Below are 18,487 nucleotides of genomic sequence, written 5' to 3'. Positions count from 1 at the left end.
AACTTTCCCAGAAAATCTTGCGTCCCGGGTTTGGACAATCCTATTGTTGAATTTTGGAGTTAAAGTTTGTGACGGACCCGTCCAATCCGGGCTCACAGTGACGCCTGGGCCTGCTTGCTCCGTGTGTGTGAAAGCCAGCCTGTACCAGCTCTCGCGATTTCTCTGCGGGGAACACAAAAAGCCGCTTTCCCGGGTTTTGGGGTGTGAGAGGGTGGGGCACCTGGGTGATCCTGGTGTGGGCTTCTCCTCTGTTCAAAGCAGTATTTAAGTCCAAATGTCAGTGAAAAATATCTCTCAAGCATGAAATGATGAAACTACTCAAATGTATCTCTTGTTGGGAAATCCGGCCAAGCTGGTCGTGCAGCTGCCCTGTAGGGAGGGGCACGGGCTGCGGGAGCCCGGGGGGTAGGGTGGGGGGCGACTCGGTCACAGCCCCCACTTCTCAGGCAGGCATGAGGCTCCAGAGGGGACACGCACCAGCCCGCATCCTCCTTGCTTTGCCACAACTGTCATGTTATGAACAAAACAGCACCCCAGGGAGCCCCAGATGGGAAAGGGCAGAGCCCCCGCGAGGCCCTGAGATGCACAGAGCAGGCACCGCAGGCACCCCAGGGACGCACAGTCACTGTTGGTGGAGCTGCTCAGCCTCCTCCAGCACACATGCCGCTGGGACCGAGCAACCCTCGGTCACACGGCGTGGCCAGGGGCCAGCCTCCCCACTGCCGGCTTAGGGCCTGGCACGTGGGGCTGCACAGGAGAGAAGCAGCCACCACGGAATGCCCCGGCCAGCGCCCGAGCAATCCGACAGCTGCCTCCCTGGGGCTCCTGGCCCTTCCCTGCAGTCCAGGCATTTCACACGTGGGCCCTTGAGTCCTGCACCACAGGGCGCCCCGCACCCCCAGGGGGCAGCTCAGCCGGGCAGCAGGGGCGTCAGCAATAGATGGGGTCAGGAACATTTGTCCGTGGCAACTAAGCAATTACCCAGGGACACCGTGCTTTTCAGGGACCTCTCAGTGGGCCAGGTCCTGCATGACACACACGCGGCAGAGACCCGCTCTGGCCACTCGCTCGTGACCTGGACTCCCCTGAGCCGAAGCTGCATGCCACTCACACTGAGATTGCGGGTTCTGGGCCAATACCTCCCCATCTGGGACCCGGAGGGCTGTCTGTGGAAAGGGGAGCGTGGGGGCCCTTCAATGGCCTTTCCTGGCCTGGGACGGCACGACAGGCTGGCTCTAGCTGTAGATTTAAAACCGAGCACCTCCAGATAGGCTGCAGGAGCGGGCCACTGGGAGGGGGCGAGCGGGCCAGTGTTACCCACAGACGAGGTCATCGTCTGCTAGAGCACCAAGGGGACAGATGGCTCACACCCTGCCTTCTGACATGGCTCTGGGGCACGGCAGGTGGCAGGTCCATAGACAAAAGCAGTCATTTGCCCTTTTCACATCAGTTACGGAAACCAGGAGTTAAATTACAAAAATAGACTGTATTGTGCTTTGGCGGGCTGCGGCCAAGGTGCCCCCAGCTGAACGGGGAAGTAAGACCCCTTTGGGTCCAAGGAGCTGGCCCAGGAGGCCTGCCCAGGAGTGAGGGGGAGGACTTCACGCCCCACCCAGAGCCCTGGCTGATCCACACCGAGCACAAGACGTTTTCCCGGCATGGGTGATGCCACTGGCCTTGGCGTCCAGGCCGAGGCCACCTGGCCCACCTGCCCAGGTGCCCTTTGTCTCTAGAGCTCCAGAGACAGAGGTCGGTTACCTGCCCCGCTGTTGGCTGTCCTCACAGGCTTCCTCGGCTCCCAATCGGCTCTTGGCCTGAGGAAACGCCTCTCAGGATTGCAACAGCCCCCTCCCTGTTACGCGAACACAAGGCATCTTCCTATTTGGGGACAAGGCACACGCCCTCCCCAGTTTCCCTGGGCTGCACACGCCCATCCACCTGCCAGGACTGGTCGTCCAACCCTGCGCCCAGGATTCTCCCGTCCTCCCATGAGCCACGCTGACACACGGTGCTGCACGACGTGGGTCTTGCCCAGGGTGGGGCAGGCCATAAACAGTGTGACCCGTGTGGCATGTGGCGTGACGGAAGGGCATCCAAGGGGCTCCACACAGTTGAGATCACTCCCTGGACAGGAGGCTTGGCTGGGCTGAGCAAAGAGAGGGACAAGCATTCCAGGCCCAAGGGAACAGCACAAGCCAAGGCACAGATGCATGTGTTAGTCTGGAGTAAAGGAAGTGTGTACCTGGGGGGGGCGGTGTGCAGCCCCCCAGCTGGGAGGGGGGGGTGGGCCCAGAGGAAGGGGTGTCGTCACTGAAGGAAGGAGCCCAGGGCCCATGAGGCTCTAGACAAGGAGCCAGGGCGGCTGCTGAGCCGAGGGGAGCCAGCCCTCGGGGAGGGTGGGTCCCTGGTTCCTAGCAGGCAGGAAGTACCCATGGTGATCAGCTCGCGGTAGGGAAAGGGTTCGCCAGGGCTGGGCTGGGCAGACTCCACACAGACTCCAGAGGCCCAGTGCCACACCGACGTCCCCAGGTTGGCACCAGGTCCCACAGGCCATGGTGGGGCAGGACCTGAGACTGCAAGCTCCCTTAGGGGTTCCTGCACAGGATGCCTCATTCAGGCCTCTGGCTGTGGAGACCGCCGCTTTGTTCCCTGGCCCCTGCTCTTTCCCCTGGGTCCTCACTGCGCTCCAGGCCCTGGGATGGGCATACTTCATTCTCCAGGCCCAGCGCCACTGCCTCCCAGGCCCCATTGACCTTCCCCTGGCAGCCCCCTGGGGTTCTCCCCCTCTCTAGGCTCTTAGCTCCCTGGAGGCCATGCAGACCCGGGACTCCTCCGGCCCACCCTCCTCCCCCACCGTTAGGCTTCTATTTTTCTCTTTGCTGACACTGCCTCAGTTGGAGCAGCCAGCCTGGGTCCTGGTCCAGAGCGAGGGCTCTGGAAGAAGGAAGGGAGGGGAGGGGAGGGAGGGCAAAGGGGAAGGGGAGAGGAGGGGCAAGGAGGGGCTCCCACCTGAGCCTTCTTATGCTGGGGCACTCCAGGCTAACAGTGCCAGTGAGCATGCCCGAGGCCAGCTAGGACCTCATCTGCCCTGGGGCTGGGACGGGGGCATGGGCCCGTGCTGGGCTGCTCTCTGACCAGCATGGAGGCCTGTTCCCTCTGCCTGTTTCTTCAGCCTTCAGATGGACAGAGGACCACTTCTGCAAGGCTGTGGAGATCCCCAGGGGCCCAGACCATGACTGTCCAGCCTGGCTAAGGCTCTTTGGGTCCCTGTGCCCGTGGGATGCCAGACAAACCCAGACCCAGCAACAAGAGCTGAATGAAGGGATTTTGCTGAACTGGGGATCAAGTTGTCATGGGAGGAGATCACATGCCAGGCCCCGGGGGAGGGTGCTGCCTCCTTGGTCACTGTGAAGCCTCCTGCAGGAAGCTCTGATGCTCCCCTGGTTACCAAGGCCCCCGGTGTTGGAGCCCTAAACACAGAGCAGGAAGTCCCACCCGTGCCCAACCAGGCCGCCGTGAGAACTGTAAGCAGGGTCCATGCTGCTGAGGAGACAGCAGGTCGGGCGCCTCCTTCTCCTGGTTGCTGGTAACATGGGCTTTTCCACGTTCCTGGGACACGAGCAGCTCCACTGTACAGGTGTCTCTGGCTCAGCTGGGTCTGGCCCCTTTTCCTGCTTCATGATCTGCATTTATTCTACCCACCTGTGACGTCGCAAGCAGAGAAGGCTCCGCAAGCAAACGTGCCCTTGGTTATGTGAGTGAACGCCAAACCTCAGGGCCCTTGGGAATGGAGAAGCACAGGGAATACTACTCAAAGGATCAGGAAGGAACATGTCCTCAGTGTGTGTGGGTCTATACGCACGGGGCATACATATTTTCTAAACTGAGCCTTTCCTCTAGCTCAGCAAACGATGGCCCCTGGGCCAAATCTGGCCCACCATTTGTTTTTATAAATAAAGTTTTATTGGTGGGCAACAACCCCATTGTAGCCCCTTTTGCACTACGACAGCAGGATTGAGGAGCTGTGACACAGCCTATAAAGCCTGCCAAGCCAGAAATAGCTGCTCTCTGGTCCTGTAAGAAAAACTTTGGAGCCCCCTGGGTCCGGCAGGATGCATTTGGCTGGGGCTGGGCACCTGACAGCCTAGAGGAGCTGGAGGGGTGGGAGGGCAGAGGGCAACATGCCAAGCTCTGTTTCTCATTGACTGGACTCTGGAGGCTCCTCCCCCCAGCAAGGGTTCAACACCCTGGCTGTCAGGCTCTGACATGCGGGAGAAGCGTCAATAAGGGGTCAGGTCACAGCAACAGCAAACAAGGACAGGCCGAGGGTGTAGCGGGAGCCCATCGACCGGCCTTGCCTCCGGACACCAGCACAAGGCCCCCTGGGAAATGTTCCGAGCACTAGCCAGGGCCAGTGTGGCCCTGGGGCCCCAGGCGGTGGGCTGGGTGCGGAACATGGCCTCCCACCAGCTGCTGGTGGCCCCCCCGAAGGCCCTGCTGAAGCCCCTGTCCATCCCTAACCGGCTTCTGCTGGGGCCTGGCCCTTCGAACCTGGCTCCACGTATCCTGGTGGCCGGAGGGCTGCAGATGATCGGGCACATGCACAAGGAGATGTTCCAGGTAGGCCATCCAGGTGGTGGCAGTGGATGAGCCTCCTCCTCAGCTGGGAGAGGGCAGGGGGAGCAGGGCCTGACCTATGTGCCCTCTGCCCCCAGATAATGGATGAGATCAAGCAAGGCATCCAGTATGTGTTCCAGACCAAGAACCCCCTCACACTGGCCATCAGCGGCTCAGGGCACTGCGCCCTGGAGGCCGCCCTCTTCAACCTCCTGGAGCCAGGGGACTCCTTCCTGGTCGGGGCCAATGGCATCTGGGGGCAGCGGGCCGCGGACATCGGGGAGCGCATCGGTAAGACATGGGGCCTCCTGCCCGCCCCCCAGGTGAAGCCGGCAGACCCACCCCACACACCCCAGGAGTGCCCATCCCCCTTCACGACCCCACCTCCCTGCCCGGTCAGCTGCTGCCTTCTCCAAGGGGGCATCAGGGTGCTCGAGAGACGCCCACCTCCCAGGATCCCAGAGCTGAGGACAGCGGTTACCAGAGCACGTGGGGAGACAGCGCTACGGGGAACCTGCAGATTTCAGCACCAACCCGAGAGCCCCCACAGCTCTCCTGGGGACCCAGGCATCACCTCCACCCTGTGACAGGACAGGGTGTCAGAGGCTGAAGCCCCCTCCCAGTATCTCAGAAACAGCTCTCTTTCTGGAGATGCGAAATACAGAGACACAGACAAGGTTTTCACTCTCAAGAGTAAACTTTTCTGAAGAGAGACAAGAATCAAAAGCAGGAGTGTGCCGTGGGTTTAATGATTGATCTCGGCATTTGGAAACATCGTGAATGTCCTGCATGGTCAGCTCCACACATGGCCGCACTCAGTCCTGGTTAATGGACAGCCCCCAGTGGCCCAAGGAGGTCCCCACCTCTCACCTGGTCCCCCTGAGTCCACACACTGGTTTTCAAAGGGAGGTGGCACAGGGGCAGAAGTCAGGCCCCGTTGGGCCCCGGCACCCCTGCTCCAGAGGGCTGCCCCCAGTCCGCACCCTGGCCCTGGGCTCCCTCCTGGAGCTTGGGTGGTCCTCCGGCCTCTTCCTGCCTCCATACGGCTCTGGGGGTCGGCTGTGCAGGGGGCCGCGGGGGCTGGGCAAAGGGGTCCTAGAGAGAGCAGGGGCCTGGCTTCCTGGAGCCTCCACTCACCCTATTCCTCCTCCACTCAGTCACTGAATGTTGCTGGGCAGGCACAAATCCGGCCAGCCTTGTGCAAATGCTTGTTCACTTCCCGGGTGAGGATCCTGGCTGGGGGAGGTCCGCCCAAGGAAGGGGCAGTGCCGCTGAGCCTGAACGCTCTCATCCCAAGTGCCCCAGAAACCTCAGCTCACAAAGAACAGCCTCACTGAGCACACCCCACCTTCCTCTTCCCTCTGGCTTCTTTGGGCTGGGATGGGCGGGTACCTGCCCTCACAGGGGCCGCCTGCTCAGCGCAGACCCCTGTGGCCAACACTGCGGAGGAGGGTGCTCACCCCTCACTCTGCCCCTGCCCTCAGGAGCCCAAGTGCACCCGATGATCAAGGACCCTGGAGGCCACTACACACTGCAGGATGTGGAAGAGGTAGGGTGGGGGCCCCTGGCCCTAGGGAGGAGAGGGAGCCGGCCAGCCAAGGGGGCTCAGGGCTGGGAGGCCGGGGCTGGCGGCTGACCCTCAACGCTTCCCAGCACCAGGTGACTGGGCACAGGAGGAGCATTCCAATACCTGCGAGCGGGTGGAAAGCCTGACAGGGAGGGTTCTGCCTGGCAGGGAAACTGAGTCAGGAGCCCAGTCCTGTGGGCTGGGCAAGAGGGGCTGAAGGCAGGATGTGCCCTGACACTCAGGATGCCCCGTCAGGAAAGGTCCATCCCAACCAGGCAAGACCCCGGCGACTCAGTGAACCTCACCGTAGCCCTAGCAGGACAAGGTGGGAGGCTGGGGCCATCCTTCCTCGGTCTCTGGAAGAAAGTCCTTCCCTTCCTGGACCAGCCCACCTCCCAGAGCCCAGAGGCTAGCACAGCACACACACACACAGGGCATGAGGCTCTTTTCCGCTGCCCAGATCTCTGCCATCCACGGGGAAGAGGAGGGTTTGGGAGGCGGATCCTGCCCTGCCCTCCCCAGGAAAAGTCTTTCTGGGCCCAGGGGGAGTCCGAGCCCGCTGGCTCTGCCCACGGCTGTCCCACTGTCCCACACAGGGCCTGGCCCGACACAAGCCAGTGTTGCTGTTCCTGACCCAGGGGGAGTCATCAAGCGGTGTGCTGCAGCCCCTCGACGGTTATGGGGCGCTCTGCCACAGGTGAGCCTGCCCAGGGGTGGGGCGCTGGGGGCGGGGCCAGGCATTCCTCAGGTCCGGCTGGGGGCTGGCGGTGCGGGCGGGTCCCTCCAGTCTGGGAGGCAGACCCCATCTTGACCTTCTACCCCCCTGCCTCTGTCACACGGTGTGCGGCTCCTCTGGGGTCCTCTGCCCACCTGAGAGCAGGATCAGGTGCTCGGGGCACCCAATAAAGTGCCCACTGTCCTCCAGTCCCCGTGGCTGGGAAGGGCGTGAGACTGACCCAGCTACCCGGGTCCCAGGAATGGCTGGGGCCTGCCCCCACCTTGTCCTGAGATCCAAGAGCCCCAGAACAGCCTCCTACCTCCGCTACCCTCCTCCAGCCTCCCCAACCCTGCACGGAATGGGCAGGACCTTGGGTGTAGCCAGGTGGGACTCCCTCCTGTGACCAGCAGTCCTGCTCTGGAGAGTTGACCACGGGATGGAAGGAGAGAAGCTCTCTCCAACCGGGCAGGATCACCCCGACAGGGCTGCCATCCACCCTGGGGGACAGGGGGGCTGACTGGCACTGCCCCAGCCAGGACAGCTCGTCCCCTGGGGTCTTGTCTAGTAAACCAGTCCTGGGCTGTGACCCCCAGGGCAGCCACCTGCCCCTCTGTGCCCAGCATGGGATATGCTTTATGCCTTTAAAAAAATGTATTTAAGTAATCTCTATGCCCAACCTGGGGCTAAACTCACGACCCCGAGATCAAGAGTCGCACGCTCTACCAGCTGAGCCGGCCAGGCGGCCCCGTGGCTTTTTTTTTTTTTTTTCCTAAGAAAACATGGAGATGGAGGAGAGTCAAAGCTTTCAGCTCGGGCTGTTTCTGGACTCTGTCCTCCCTGGGCTCTGGATGTACAGCCAGCACACTGCTGGCAGAAGGAAAGCCCAACCTTGTGTGCTCTGGTCCCTGGGCCCCACTCAGAGCCCCAGCCCGCCCCCAGGACCACAGACCGGAGGGGCAGGCCCTCATACACACCTGTGGGGGGGGGAGCCCTGTGCACAGGCCGGCCGGGCCCGTGCGGACACCTGCTCTGCCCCTCTGCTCCCCCCAGTTCCCACACAGAGCTGGTCCTGGGGGTCTGGGCATCCAGGAGGACAAGCCCTGGGGGAGGCAGGAGGCTCCCAAGCTTCCCTGCTGGCCTCTGGAGGTCCTCGAGGCCCTTCCCGAAACTCCAGAGAGTCTGAAACCTCCCGTGCTTCCCCATACTGCCTTGCACCCCCAGGTACCAGTGTCTGCTCCTGGTGGACTCGGTGGCATCCCTGGGTGGAGTCCCCATCTACATGGACCAGCAAGGTAAGCCACGCCCCCATCACCCCGCAGCTGCGGGGCTCGGAGGCTGTGGAGGGTTCTGTCTGGCAGGGCCTGCAAGCTCACCGCTAGCCCACACAGTGGGTTAGGGCCCCAGGGGAAACTTCATCTCCTCCCCCAGGAAGGACGGGATCCACGAACTAATCAACACCCCAGTGTTTCTGCTGGGTTGTCAGGCCCCAATGTGGGGAGCAAGTGGGAGGGAGAAGCTCCTCCAGCATCTGGAGAGGTGCTCAGAACCCCTCAGGCATGGGGGGGGAGAAGGGCCAGGGCCCCTGCCAGTGAAGCTGGGCCTCAGTTTCCCCATTGGCTGGCACCCCACCAGCCTGTCACATGCAGTGAGCTCTGTTTGCAGGGTCACCTTGCAGGCCAGCCCAGGGAAGCCTTGCAGGCCCAGCGTTTCCTCAGAGAGGAAAGTCCGAATCCACACGGGTGGTACCTGTCCACAGCCACCCACCCAGCTTGGTCAGGCACACTTCTCCCAGAACCTCTCTCTCAGGGAGCTCCGGGCAGGCAAGAGGGAGGGGGCCCTGGGGACGCAGTGCAGGGTGGCAGGGCTGTCCCCGGGATGCCCACTCTGCGCCCCCCGGGGCCAGCCGTCCCCACCGTGGGAGAGAAGGAGAGGCTCCAGCCCGGGTCCCAGGAGACAGTGCAGCCCAGAGAAGCCAGGGCTGGACCCGGGACACCCTCTGCACTTCTACCCTCCCTGCCAGCCCATCCTCAGTGGCGTCTGTAGACCTCAAGCTCAGGTTGGTGAGCTGTAGCCATGTTGTTCGACGTGTCTGTCCGTCGGCGTCCTCTGACTACCTGAACGCACCACAGCTCACGCCTCTCCTGGCGGTGGGCCTTTGGGTTCTTTCCGGGTTTGCGCTTTCAGGAATAAACCATAGAAAGCGTTTCTGTCCGTGTAAGCCTTTAGTGCACGTTGGTTCACAATGGTCTCTGCTGCAAACGGGTGCGACACTCGGATTTACAGCTACGCGTCGCTGGTGTCTCTGGCATAAAATCCGGTTTTCGCGGAAGTCAGTGGGCTCTTACTCAAGATGTGGCAAGAAAACCTGTTTCCCCCGTCCCCTCTGCCAGCCCCACACGCCCGCTCGCCCCTGACGCCACCTGCGTGGGCTTCTCTACACCCAGCTGACCGCAAGCGGGTGGCCTGCAATTTAACTCAATCTCCCCGGACACAGTGTCAGGTCGCAGAGGTTAAGGACTGAGTCCGACAAGACGGTCAGCCTTGCTTCAGATGGCACCTGCAATGATCCCGCCCTGGGTGGAGCTCGGCGCCCCCCAGGAGCATGCGCCTCTCCTCCCCACAGGCATTGACGTCTTGTACTCGGGCTCCCAGAAGGTCCTGAACGCACCTCCAGGGACTTCACTCATCTCCTTCAGTGACAAGGCCAAGTGAGTGACCCCCGGGGCCCCCGACCCGGGGCTGGATGTGGGCAGTGAGGCCGGATGGCCCCTAAGGAGGAAAGATCGGAGCAAGGGAGGGAGGCACTCCTCGGGCCGTGCTCGGACACACCGCTGGACTGCTCACCGCCCACCCTGGACAGGTGCCCGCCCGGGGCAGGTGCCCTGAAGCTCTGAGCTCACAGGCAGGTAGCTGGGGCACGGTGAGGGTCACGGGTATGAGGCTAGTGGCCTCCAGAAGAGTCTCTTCATGGAGCCTGGGCTTGTGTGTAAGGATGCAGGACCTGGCATTCTGGAAGTTCCCCAGCTTCAAGCCAAGGACTGGGGGTTCCATGGCCATCCCCAAGGCCCCCACCTCCGGCTCAGTGTCCAGGAGCTGATGCACAAGCTTCTTCATGGGGTTGGTCATGGACTAGCTTTGTCTGGCTGCCCCAGTGTCCCCCACATCCCCAGTGTGCAGGCCCTGAGCCAGGCCAGGCAGGGATGGGGGATTGGCCCCAGCAGAGGGTTACCGTCGGTGGCACTCGGCCATTTAGCAGCACAGAGACAATCTCGGATGTGGTGGGGGTTGTACGTGGGTGTGGGAAGTCTGAGCTGCCTGTGGGAGGGCCATGGAGGTGGCTGGGTCTGAGTATGGAGCTCGGAGCTCAGGTAGAGGCCCTGTCTGTTCACACTGACCTGGACAATAGGTGTACTTAAAGTTTCCAGACCAGCTGCATTACTGGGGGGCTGAGAGCAGACGAGCCGAGGTCCCCACTGTGCCTGGCCCAGGAAGGTGCAGGGGCTGGGGAGGCACATAGCCCGCCTGGGCCTGAGCACAACCACAGGGGTCCGGGGGGGCCTGCCCCTCTGGCTCACTTCTGCGAACCAGGAGAGCCTGACGGGACTGCCCCTAGGCGCCCCAGCCAGATAGGCAGGCACTCAGGCTGGTCCTTCCTTCCCAGAAATAAGATCTACAGTCGGAAGACGAAGCCGGTCTCCTTCTATCTGGACATGAAGTGGCTGGCCAACATCTGGGGCTGCGACGACCAGCCCAGGATGTGAGGACCACAGGGCCAGGGCTGCATCCTGTGACCTCTCTCACCAGTTGTACACACTGGGTTCTAAGCCCATAGCCCAGCTGGAGCCCCAGGATTCACCAGGGTCAGGCCAGCGATGCCCCTGGGACTGGGGGCTCAGGTCCAGCAGCACGGCCCCCACCACCCTCCCACTGGGCCCTCTCCTCTCAGAGTGCCCGTGCACCTCCGGGCACATTGGGCCTGGCCCAGCCACATCTCCCCATTCCTGGGTCTCAGTTTACCCACCTCTCAAAAAGAGGAGCTGAGCCAGGGGCTCCTTGTGAAGTGACTTTAGCTACAACCCAAGATCCCTTATGGCACACGCGGGGCTGAGGGGTGCCAGGAACCATGCCCTACTCAGCAGGAACAGTGGCTTCTTGGGGCCACTGGGGCTAAGAGAGGCCAGGTGGAGGGGAGCCCGCCCTAGGTGATCTGGCCGGTGTCCTCCCTCTGAGCCTTGCTCTCCCCAGACCTAGCTGCTTCTCTAGCTCGGAGTCTGTCATGCCCAGAACTGGACAGCGGCTCCCTGGGAAGTGGGCTAGACCCATTGTCAGAGAGCCTGGCCCGCCCCTCGCCCGGGGACGCTGGACCAAGCCCCGTCCTGTCTTCCAGATACCATCACACCACCCCGGTTGTCAGCCTGTACAGCCTGAGAGAGAGCCTGGCCCTCATGGCAGAGCAGGTGAGGGGGGCGGGGCAGGCGGCAGCGTGGAGCAGGGGCGTGGCAGGGGCCGGGCCCCAGGGGCAGCAGCTCCCAGGAGCCCCTGTGTTGAGGCCGGCCGCCCCGGGGAGGGCCCTCCTCTGGCCTCCATCAAGCCCTTCTGAGGAAACATGACGGGAGGGATTCCTGCCAACGAGGAAGAGTGGAATGAACTGTGTAGCCGAGAGACGAGCACTGTAGGACAGCGGCTCTGAGCTGGAGAGGGTGGGCTCCACGCGGGAGCGCAGGGAGAGGGGCGGGAGGGCTGGCTGCGAGGGGGCCGAGGACAGAGGCCGGGGGTCAACGTGGTGACGGGGCAGGTGTGGACTGTCATCTGACCCCTGGGCTGCTTAGTGAGGTGCTCAGTGAGGGCCCGGCTGAGCGTGAGGGGGTTTGAGGGACTGGCTGGTGGTCCTGAGTGTCAGGGGGAACAACTCCAGCAGGCTGGGCTCCAGCCACTGCCAGCTCCCAGGGTCAGGAAGGAGCCAAGCAGGAGCAGGGGCGTGTGACCAGGGGGGTGTCTTCGTCCAGTGCTGCGACCACACTCTCGGGACACAGGGGGCCAAGCGTGGCCCCAGGCGTGCTGGTTCTGCAGGGCACAGGACAGGAGACACTTCCCCCAGCACAGCAGACTTTCTCATCCTGATGTCTCCCAGGGGCCATAGCCAGCCACCAGCCCAGAGGCCAGGAAGAGCCCCTGAGCTGTGGCTGGGCTCCCTGAGGCTGCAAGGCTGTGCTGGCTGTTTGCTCTTCCGTGTCTGCTCGCAGAGCTGCCACCCCAGCGCTGGGCTGGGAGGAGCTGAGGTGCCCTGGGAGCTGGCTGGTCACCAGCACCCAGGCTGGCCATGGGCTCGGGATGGGGGGCAGTGTGGCTGAGAGAGGGTGGGGCCCATGGACTAGGGGTTGTGGGGGTCCCTGTGCTGGGAAGACAGGAGACAGTGGGTAGCTCAGAAGCCCCTTCCCCACCCGCAGCAAGGTGCTCCCACCTCACATTCTCCAGGGGCCGCAAGGCTCCATCCATTGGCTGGGCCCCCCATCTACCCCCCAGACCCAGACCATTTCCACTGCCCCGAGGTGGCTCCAGGTCTGGTCGCTGGGACAGAGCCAGGGCCCTGAGCTTGGGACTTGGGGGGTCTCTATGGGGATCAGAGTCCAGGCCAGGAGAGGAGCCCAGGAGCCCCTCTATGGCCTGAAGCTGCCACCCCCCATGGATGAGGGCGTTTCTCCGTCTCTCACGACCGAGGGAGGCGTCCCACCCTGCCCTCCCCTGTCGCGCCCGCGGGGTGCCCTCTGCCCACCCAGGGCCTGGAGAACAGCTGGAGGCAGCACCGGGAGGCCACGGCGTACCTGCAGGAGCGCCTGCAGGGGCTGGGCCTGCAGCTCTTCGTGAAGGACCCAGTAAGGAGAGCGGGAGGTGGGGGGCGGAGAAGGAGAGCGTGGCGGGGAGGGGAGAGCTTCTGCCCAGCCCCCTCTGAATGGACACAGGGTCCTGTCCCTGACCCCTCCGGATCTGAGGACACTTAGGTTGACGCCCCTGCTCTCCCCCAAAGCCTCCCCACTTAAAGTCGTTATGGGTGACCTCTGAGCCGAAGACGCCCATCGGCCTCAGAGCCCTGGCAGTCCAGCCAGGCGGGGGTGGAGAGTGGGAGGGTCCCCCGAACCAGCCAGTCAGCCCAAGTTCCGGTAGGAAACAGAAGCTCCTTAGCCCCAGGGAGGTGTGACCCGCCCGAGGGAACAGACACACAGACACACCCAGTGCGTCCGGCTGCTGGTGAGGTGGTGACCTCACTGTGCTTGGGCCCCTGCTTCCCCACTCCCTGCCCACCCCCGTCTCTGCCCGCCCCTCTGGAGCCTGAGAGCAGGGCTGGCCGGCCCAGATCAGCTGGTGCTGGCTGCACACCGTGGTGAAGGTGGCTGAGTCAGGCGCGTCCTGCAGGCGATCCGGCTGCCCACTGTCACCACGGTGGCCGCTCCCACTGGCTACAACTGGAGAGACATCGTCAACTACGTCATGGACCATTTTGACATTGAGATCACGGGTGGCCTTGGGCCCTCACTGGGGAAGGTAAGGAGACAGCGGCCACTCGGCGTGGCCAGTGCCAGGGACTGGACACACCTACCACAGAAGCTACATTCACCGCCCCACGTGGAGCACTGTGTGCCCAGGCCCCAGCTGAGGTCAGCAGTCATCAGGTCCCTGGGGCAGCAGGGGCATCCAGATGGGAACATCCTGCTCTGAACCCAGGGGCTTGTGCGGGGGGTGGGATCTGGGCAAAGGGAATGCTCCTGCCCCCCCTTCACCCCAGCTTGGTGACGCCGTGGGGTGCAGCACCCCCCAGTCCCCCCAGAATGGCCTTTCCCCCCTGCGAGTGGGCAGACCAGGCTGGAGGCCCCATGTCTGGGTCTGGCTGTGCCCGCTGAGTGGGCGATTCTGAGCGCTTGTTAGCTGACCGTCATCCTGGCCACCCTTCTTGAGCTCTGTGTGTGCTCTGCCTGGGTCGAGGTGGGGGGCTCCCTGTGTGTCTGGGGAGGGCGCCCACGCTGGAGAGCCCGTCTGCTCTGCCCAGACCTCGTTCAGGGCCGGGTCGACATCTGCATGGGGACCCCCCCCCACCCCCCACAGGTGCTTCGGATCGGCCTGCTGGGCTGCAACGCCACCCGGGAGAATGTGGACCGAGTGATCCACGCCCTGCAGGAGGCCCTGCAGCACTGCCCCCGGAATAAGCTGTGATTGGCAGCCTGTGGCCCATCCTCCTGGAGGGGCCCGGACGGGGACCAGGAGCAAACAGACTCTGCTGGACAGTTGGGCCCCAGGGGGCGAGGCATGCAGGAGGGGCAGGACGGGGCAGCTGCCCCAGCCCCAGGACGTCCTTCTCTTTGAGAGGCACCGCCCAGAGATGGACCGTGTGGGCTCAGGACCCATGGCACCTCCCCAGTGAGCCACAGCCCCTGCAGGTCCCTGGCCTGCCCCGAATACTCAATAAAGAGTCATTGGTCATCTGTCCTCATTGTGTGTAGGGTGGGCTGCAGAATCGTCCAGCAGGGAGTGACCACTGCCCCAACGGCTCCTTGGTTGGGGGATTGCTTGGGGGCAGATCCTTGCCGGGGCACGCCCCCCCTGGGACTGTTAGACAGGTGTGTGGGGGCCTTGTCACTATACACCTTGGCCCCAGATCTCACACCTGCAAAGAACACCCGCACACATGCCTCCAGGGCAACCCCCACAGCCTCCCGGGCTGACTCGTGACTCGAGTCATTGATGTTAAGGCCCCAACATGCCCCAGGCACACAGCCAGGACTGGAGCCAGGATGGCTGAAGGTCACAACACAGGTGTGCAGGCCAGTGCAGGGGCCTCAGATGGACAGCCAAGGGTGGCCCCGGGACCCAGCCCCTGCCCTTCTCCACTTTGGCGCCCTCTGACTCTCTGTCCCTTAACTGCCCCCTCACTTGGGGTTTCTGCCTGTGCCAGGCTCCCTCCCTCCTCCTTTCTAGGAGTTTCAGAACAGGCCAGCCTGGGAATCACAGCCACAGCCACACTCCAGGTCCTCATCTGTCCTAAGAGCCCCAGGAGGGGGCCAGGCAGGGCCTCCCCCAGGTTGAGGTGGGCACCCACAACCCAGCGGGCCCCATGTCTTTGTGCAGGGCCCGGGCTGGCCTGGCTCGGCCCCTGTCACTCACGCAGGTGCCCGCCAGGCACAGTTGTGTGCGCTGGGGGAGGGCCCTGAGCCAACGGACCGCGGGTCGGAATGTGCCTACGGCCACCAGGAGGGACGCGGGCAGGAGCGGAGAGGGCCCGAGGGTCGGAAATCCACAAGTTGAAGGTGGGCGGAGGGAGGCGCTCCCAGAGAAGGCCAGACAGGGCCCCTTGGGCTGCCTTCGTCCTGACAGCAGCCCTGTCCTGGTTGGCTCTTCCCTGAGCAGACACAGGGATGAGAACCCAGCGGCAGGTCCCCCGTGCCCCAGCCAGGCAACGCCCCCCAACTGATTAGATCCGGGCGGACCCGCCCTGCAGGTGTTTGCGTGTCGTATCGACGGAATCACATGGCACATGCTCTCGTGTATCTGCTGCTTTCGCTTGGCGCTCTGACAGTCATGCGTGTTGCATGGGACACGGGGACATGCTTTGTCTCCCTTGCTGGTGCGGTTCCATGGTCTGGCGTCTGTTTATCACCTGCTTTAACACACCTCTGGGGCTATGATGAAGAAGGTTGTGATGACCATTCTCACAGGTGTGCACGGCGCTGGGGCGTCCTGGGGTCATACGGTAGGTCCAGCTCTAGCTCTGGAAGAGTCCACAGAGCTCCTCGCGGCTTAGAACACTTGAGATCCTCACCGGACACGCCCGCAAGCCCCATTGGTATCTGGTGGTGTCTTCTTTTCTAGTGGGGGCGAAATTGTATCGCATCTGGTTTTATCTTGCATTTCTCCAATGACTCATAATATGGACCACCTTTTCAGGTGTGGACAGGCCATCCATAGATCTTCTTTTCTGACTTGTCAGCTTAAGTATTTTGCTCATATTATTTGATTTTCATCTTTTTATCGTTAATTTATGGCCATTATTTTATAGGTTCCAGGTACTGCCAGGTGCGTGATGAATATTATCCCCTACTCCCTGGCTTACCTATTCATTTTTTTAATCATGTCTTCCAAAGAGCAGGTCTTTTCCCTTTGTGAGTTCCAATTTATGTGTCTTCTCTTGTGGTCTGTGCAGTTGGTAACCTCTCAGGACATCTTTGATGATGTGGAGGTTCCAAAGATCTCTTCCTATGTTTTCTTCTGGAAACTTTATGGTGTCAGCTTTTGTGTTGAGGTTCAGAATGCACTTTATATTAATTTTGTGCATGGGGTGGGAAAGGGACCAGGTTCGCTTTTATCCACACTGACAGCCCGTGTTCTAGCAGCGATTGTTAAACAGACTTTCCTGAGCCCACCTGACGGACGTGGCCCCTTGCCCTTGATCGTCCTTGCAGGCCCTCCCAGGCCTCTCCCTCCTGGGGCACTGCCTCCGCCCAGCCCCGGATTGCCACCCACACCGCTGCTTCATGGTCAGTCTTGAAAGCAAGTTGTGCCAGTCTTCCGATTCTGCTCCCCCTTTTAAAGATTGTTTTTCTTATCCTAGATCCCGTGAACTTCCATGGAATTTAGAATCACCTTGTCTATCTCTTCAGAACAGCTCGTCTGAATTTTGATAGGAATTGCAATAAATCTATGCATCGAGTTAAGGACAATGGAAATTACCAAAATATAAATTCCTATTCGTGAATGGTAATTTGGGTCTTTTAAAATCATATTCAGCAATGTTTTAGTGCAGAGGACTTACATACCTTTCGTTACACATATTCCTGGGTCTTTGACAGTTCTGACCCTGTCGTAAATGGTATTTTAAAAATTTTATTTCCAATTATTTATTCTTAATGTATACAAGTACAGTTAACTTTTCTCCGTTCACCTGTCTTCTAACCTTGCCAAATTCACAAAGTCTGGCAGTTTCTTTGTGGATTCCTTGGGGTTTTCTATGTAGATATGTAATTTGTCTGTGAATATGACAGTGCCACTTCTTTTCCAGTCTCCGTCCCTTCTACTTATTTTTCCTGCCTCGCTGCACAGGTGAGGTCCCTCTGTAATACTTGGCTCGTGATGGGCAGCTCAGATCCCACTGCCACCGAGGGTCCCGCGGTCAGGGGCTCCTTCCCCACTGCGGCCCAGTTTCATGACAGATATTCGGAAAGGTGAGTGGTTCTCTGCTGCAGATGAAGCAGGCTTGCACGTCGGGATTTTCGGAGATGTTATGTGGTGTCCCCCTCTCCCAGGGCTACCGTCATGAGCCATGTTTGTATGGTGGCACAAACCTGCCAAAGAACCCACCTGCACTCTGGCCCCACTCAGAACTAACAGGCTCTGAGTCACCCGATGCACGGACATTCCAAGTGAGGTGCGTGCTATCTGCAAAAGCCAGCAGGGCCCATGTCGCACTGCCCTTATTCATCATGGTAGGCGGGGGATGGTATAAAAACTCCTGCTATTCCTTAGAAGCAATGTCTTGGCATGCCCAGACCACTGAGGCTCTCAAACCTTCAGCTACAACACAGACCCTGAGACGGTGACATTTGTCTCCCACCCTTTGGAATAAAAGCGTCTTACGAGGCATCCAAAACACTTGCCAGTCAATGCTCCTCAGGTCTTATCACCATGATGTCATCAATATCGTGAGCCAGCAAGATACTTGGCAGGACCCGTCCAGGTGATGAAGGCCCATGAGGCCTATATCATGACCAGAGCCAGCGGGTCAACCTCAGCCTGGGGCAAGACCATGACCTCATGTCGTTGCCTCTTCCAAGTGAACACAAATTGTTTCTAACTCCCTCTCCCATGGGACTTGGAAGGCATGCATTCCACAGATGCGCTGCCATGTAGCGCTGTCCACAGCCTGTGCCAGCCTCTTCCACTAAGTCTGTAACACCCCGCAGTGCACCTTGGTGACAAGCTACAGCTTGGTCCAGTCTCTGGAATCTGCTGTCATTCACCACGACCCCATTGATTCAAAACATTTTAAATGTATTGTATTTTTGAAGACTTTATTTTTGGAGGCAGTTTTAGATACCTAGCAAAATTGAGAGGAAGTTATAGAGATCTCCCATAGACCCCCCTGCCCCCACATGTGCACAGCCTCCCCTGTGACCAACATCCCTCAGCAGATGGTACATGTGTTATAACTGATGAACCCACATCGATACATCATCATCACCCCAAACCCATCGTTCACATTAGGGCTCACTCTTGGTGTCATGTACTCTACGGGTTTGGACAAATGTGTAATGACATGTATCCAACCGTATGGCATCATGCGGAGTATTTCCACTGCCCTAAAATTCCTCCGTGCTTCACCTGTTCACCCCTCCCTCCTCACCCTTGGCAACCACTGATCTTTCTACTGTCTCTGTAATTTTGTCTTTTCCAGTATGTCAGAGTTGGAATTCTACAGAATATCACCTTCTCAAATCGGCTTCTTTCACTTAGTAATAAGCATTTGAGTACCTCCACGTCTTTTCATGGGTCGACAGCACATTTCTTTTTAGCGCTGAATAATATCTCCGTGTCTGGATGGA

General features: G+C 60.7%; 1 protein-coding gene across 1 annotated transcript; it reads left to right on the top strand.

Annotated features, from left to right (window-relative positions):
* The first annotated feature begins 4,287 nt into the window (after nucleotides 1-4,287).
* On the top strand, nucleotides 4,288-14,381 carry AGXT (alanine--glyoxylate aminotransferase). Its single transcript, XM_025886488.2, has 11 exons — nucleotides 4,288-4,620; nucleotides 4,716-4,908; nucleotides 6,102-6,166; nucleotides 6,781-6,881; nucleotides 8,124-8,194; nucleotides 9,526-9,610; nucleotides 10,564-10,659; nucleotides 11,290-11,359; nucleotides 12,680-12,775; nucleotides 13,314-13,442; nucleotides 14,001-14,381. Exons 1-11 carry the CDS (start codon nucleotides 4,390-4,392, stop codon nucleotides 14,106-14,108), a joined length of 1,245 nt encoding a protein of 414 aa, XP_025742273.1. The 5' UTR covers nucleotides 4,288-4,389; the 3' UTR covers nucleotides 14,109-14,381.
* Nucleotides 14,382-18,487: the final 4,106 nt, after the last annotated feature.

Source organism: Callorhinus ursinus, unplaced genomic scaffold, assembly GCF_003265705.2.
Source record: "Callorhinus ursinus isolate GAN/ISIS: 27379988/994484 unplaced genomic scaffold, GSC_fseal_2.0 scaffold96, whole genome shotgun sequence".
In the NCBI taxonomy this organism is placed as follows: Eukaryota; Metazoa; Chordata; class Mammalia; order Carnivora; family Otariidae; genus Callorhinus; species Callorhinus ursinus.
The sequence above is the reverse complement of the archived record's forward strand: the minus strand, read 5'-3'. Positions and strand labels throughout refer to the sequence as shown.

What these genes read in the sequence shown, in the direction of transcription:
- AGXT (XM_025886488.2), top strand. Translation starts at nt 4,390, where the DNA reads ATGTTCCGAGCACTAGCCAGGGCCAGTGTGGCCCTGGGGCCCCAGGCG. An exon ending in TGCACAAGGAGATGTTCCAG is followed by an intron (nt 4,621 to 4,715) that starts GTAGGCCATCCA and finishes CTCTGCCCCCAG; the next exon opens with ATAATGGATGAGATCAAGCA. An exon ending in TTGGGCCCTCACTGGGGAAG is followed by an intron (nt 13,443 to 14,000) that starts GTAAGGAGACAG and finishes CACCCCCCACAG; the next exon opens with GTGCTTCGGATCGGCCTGCT.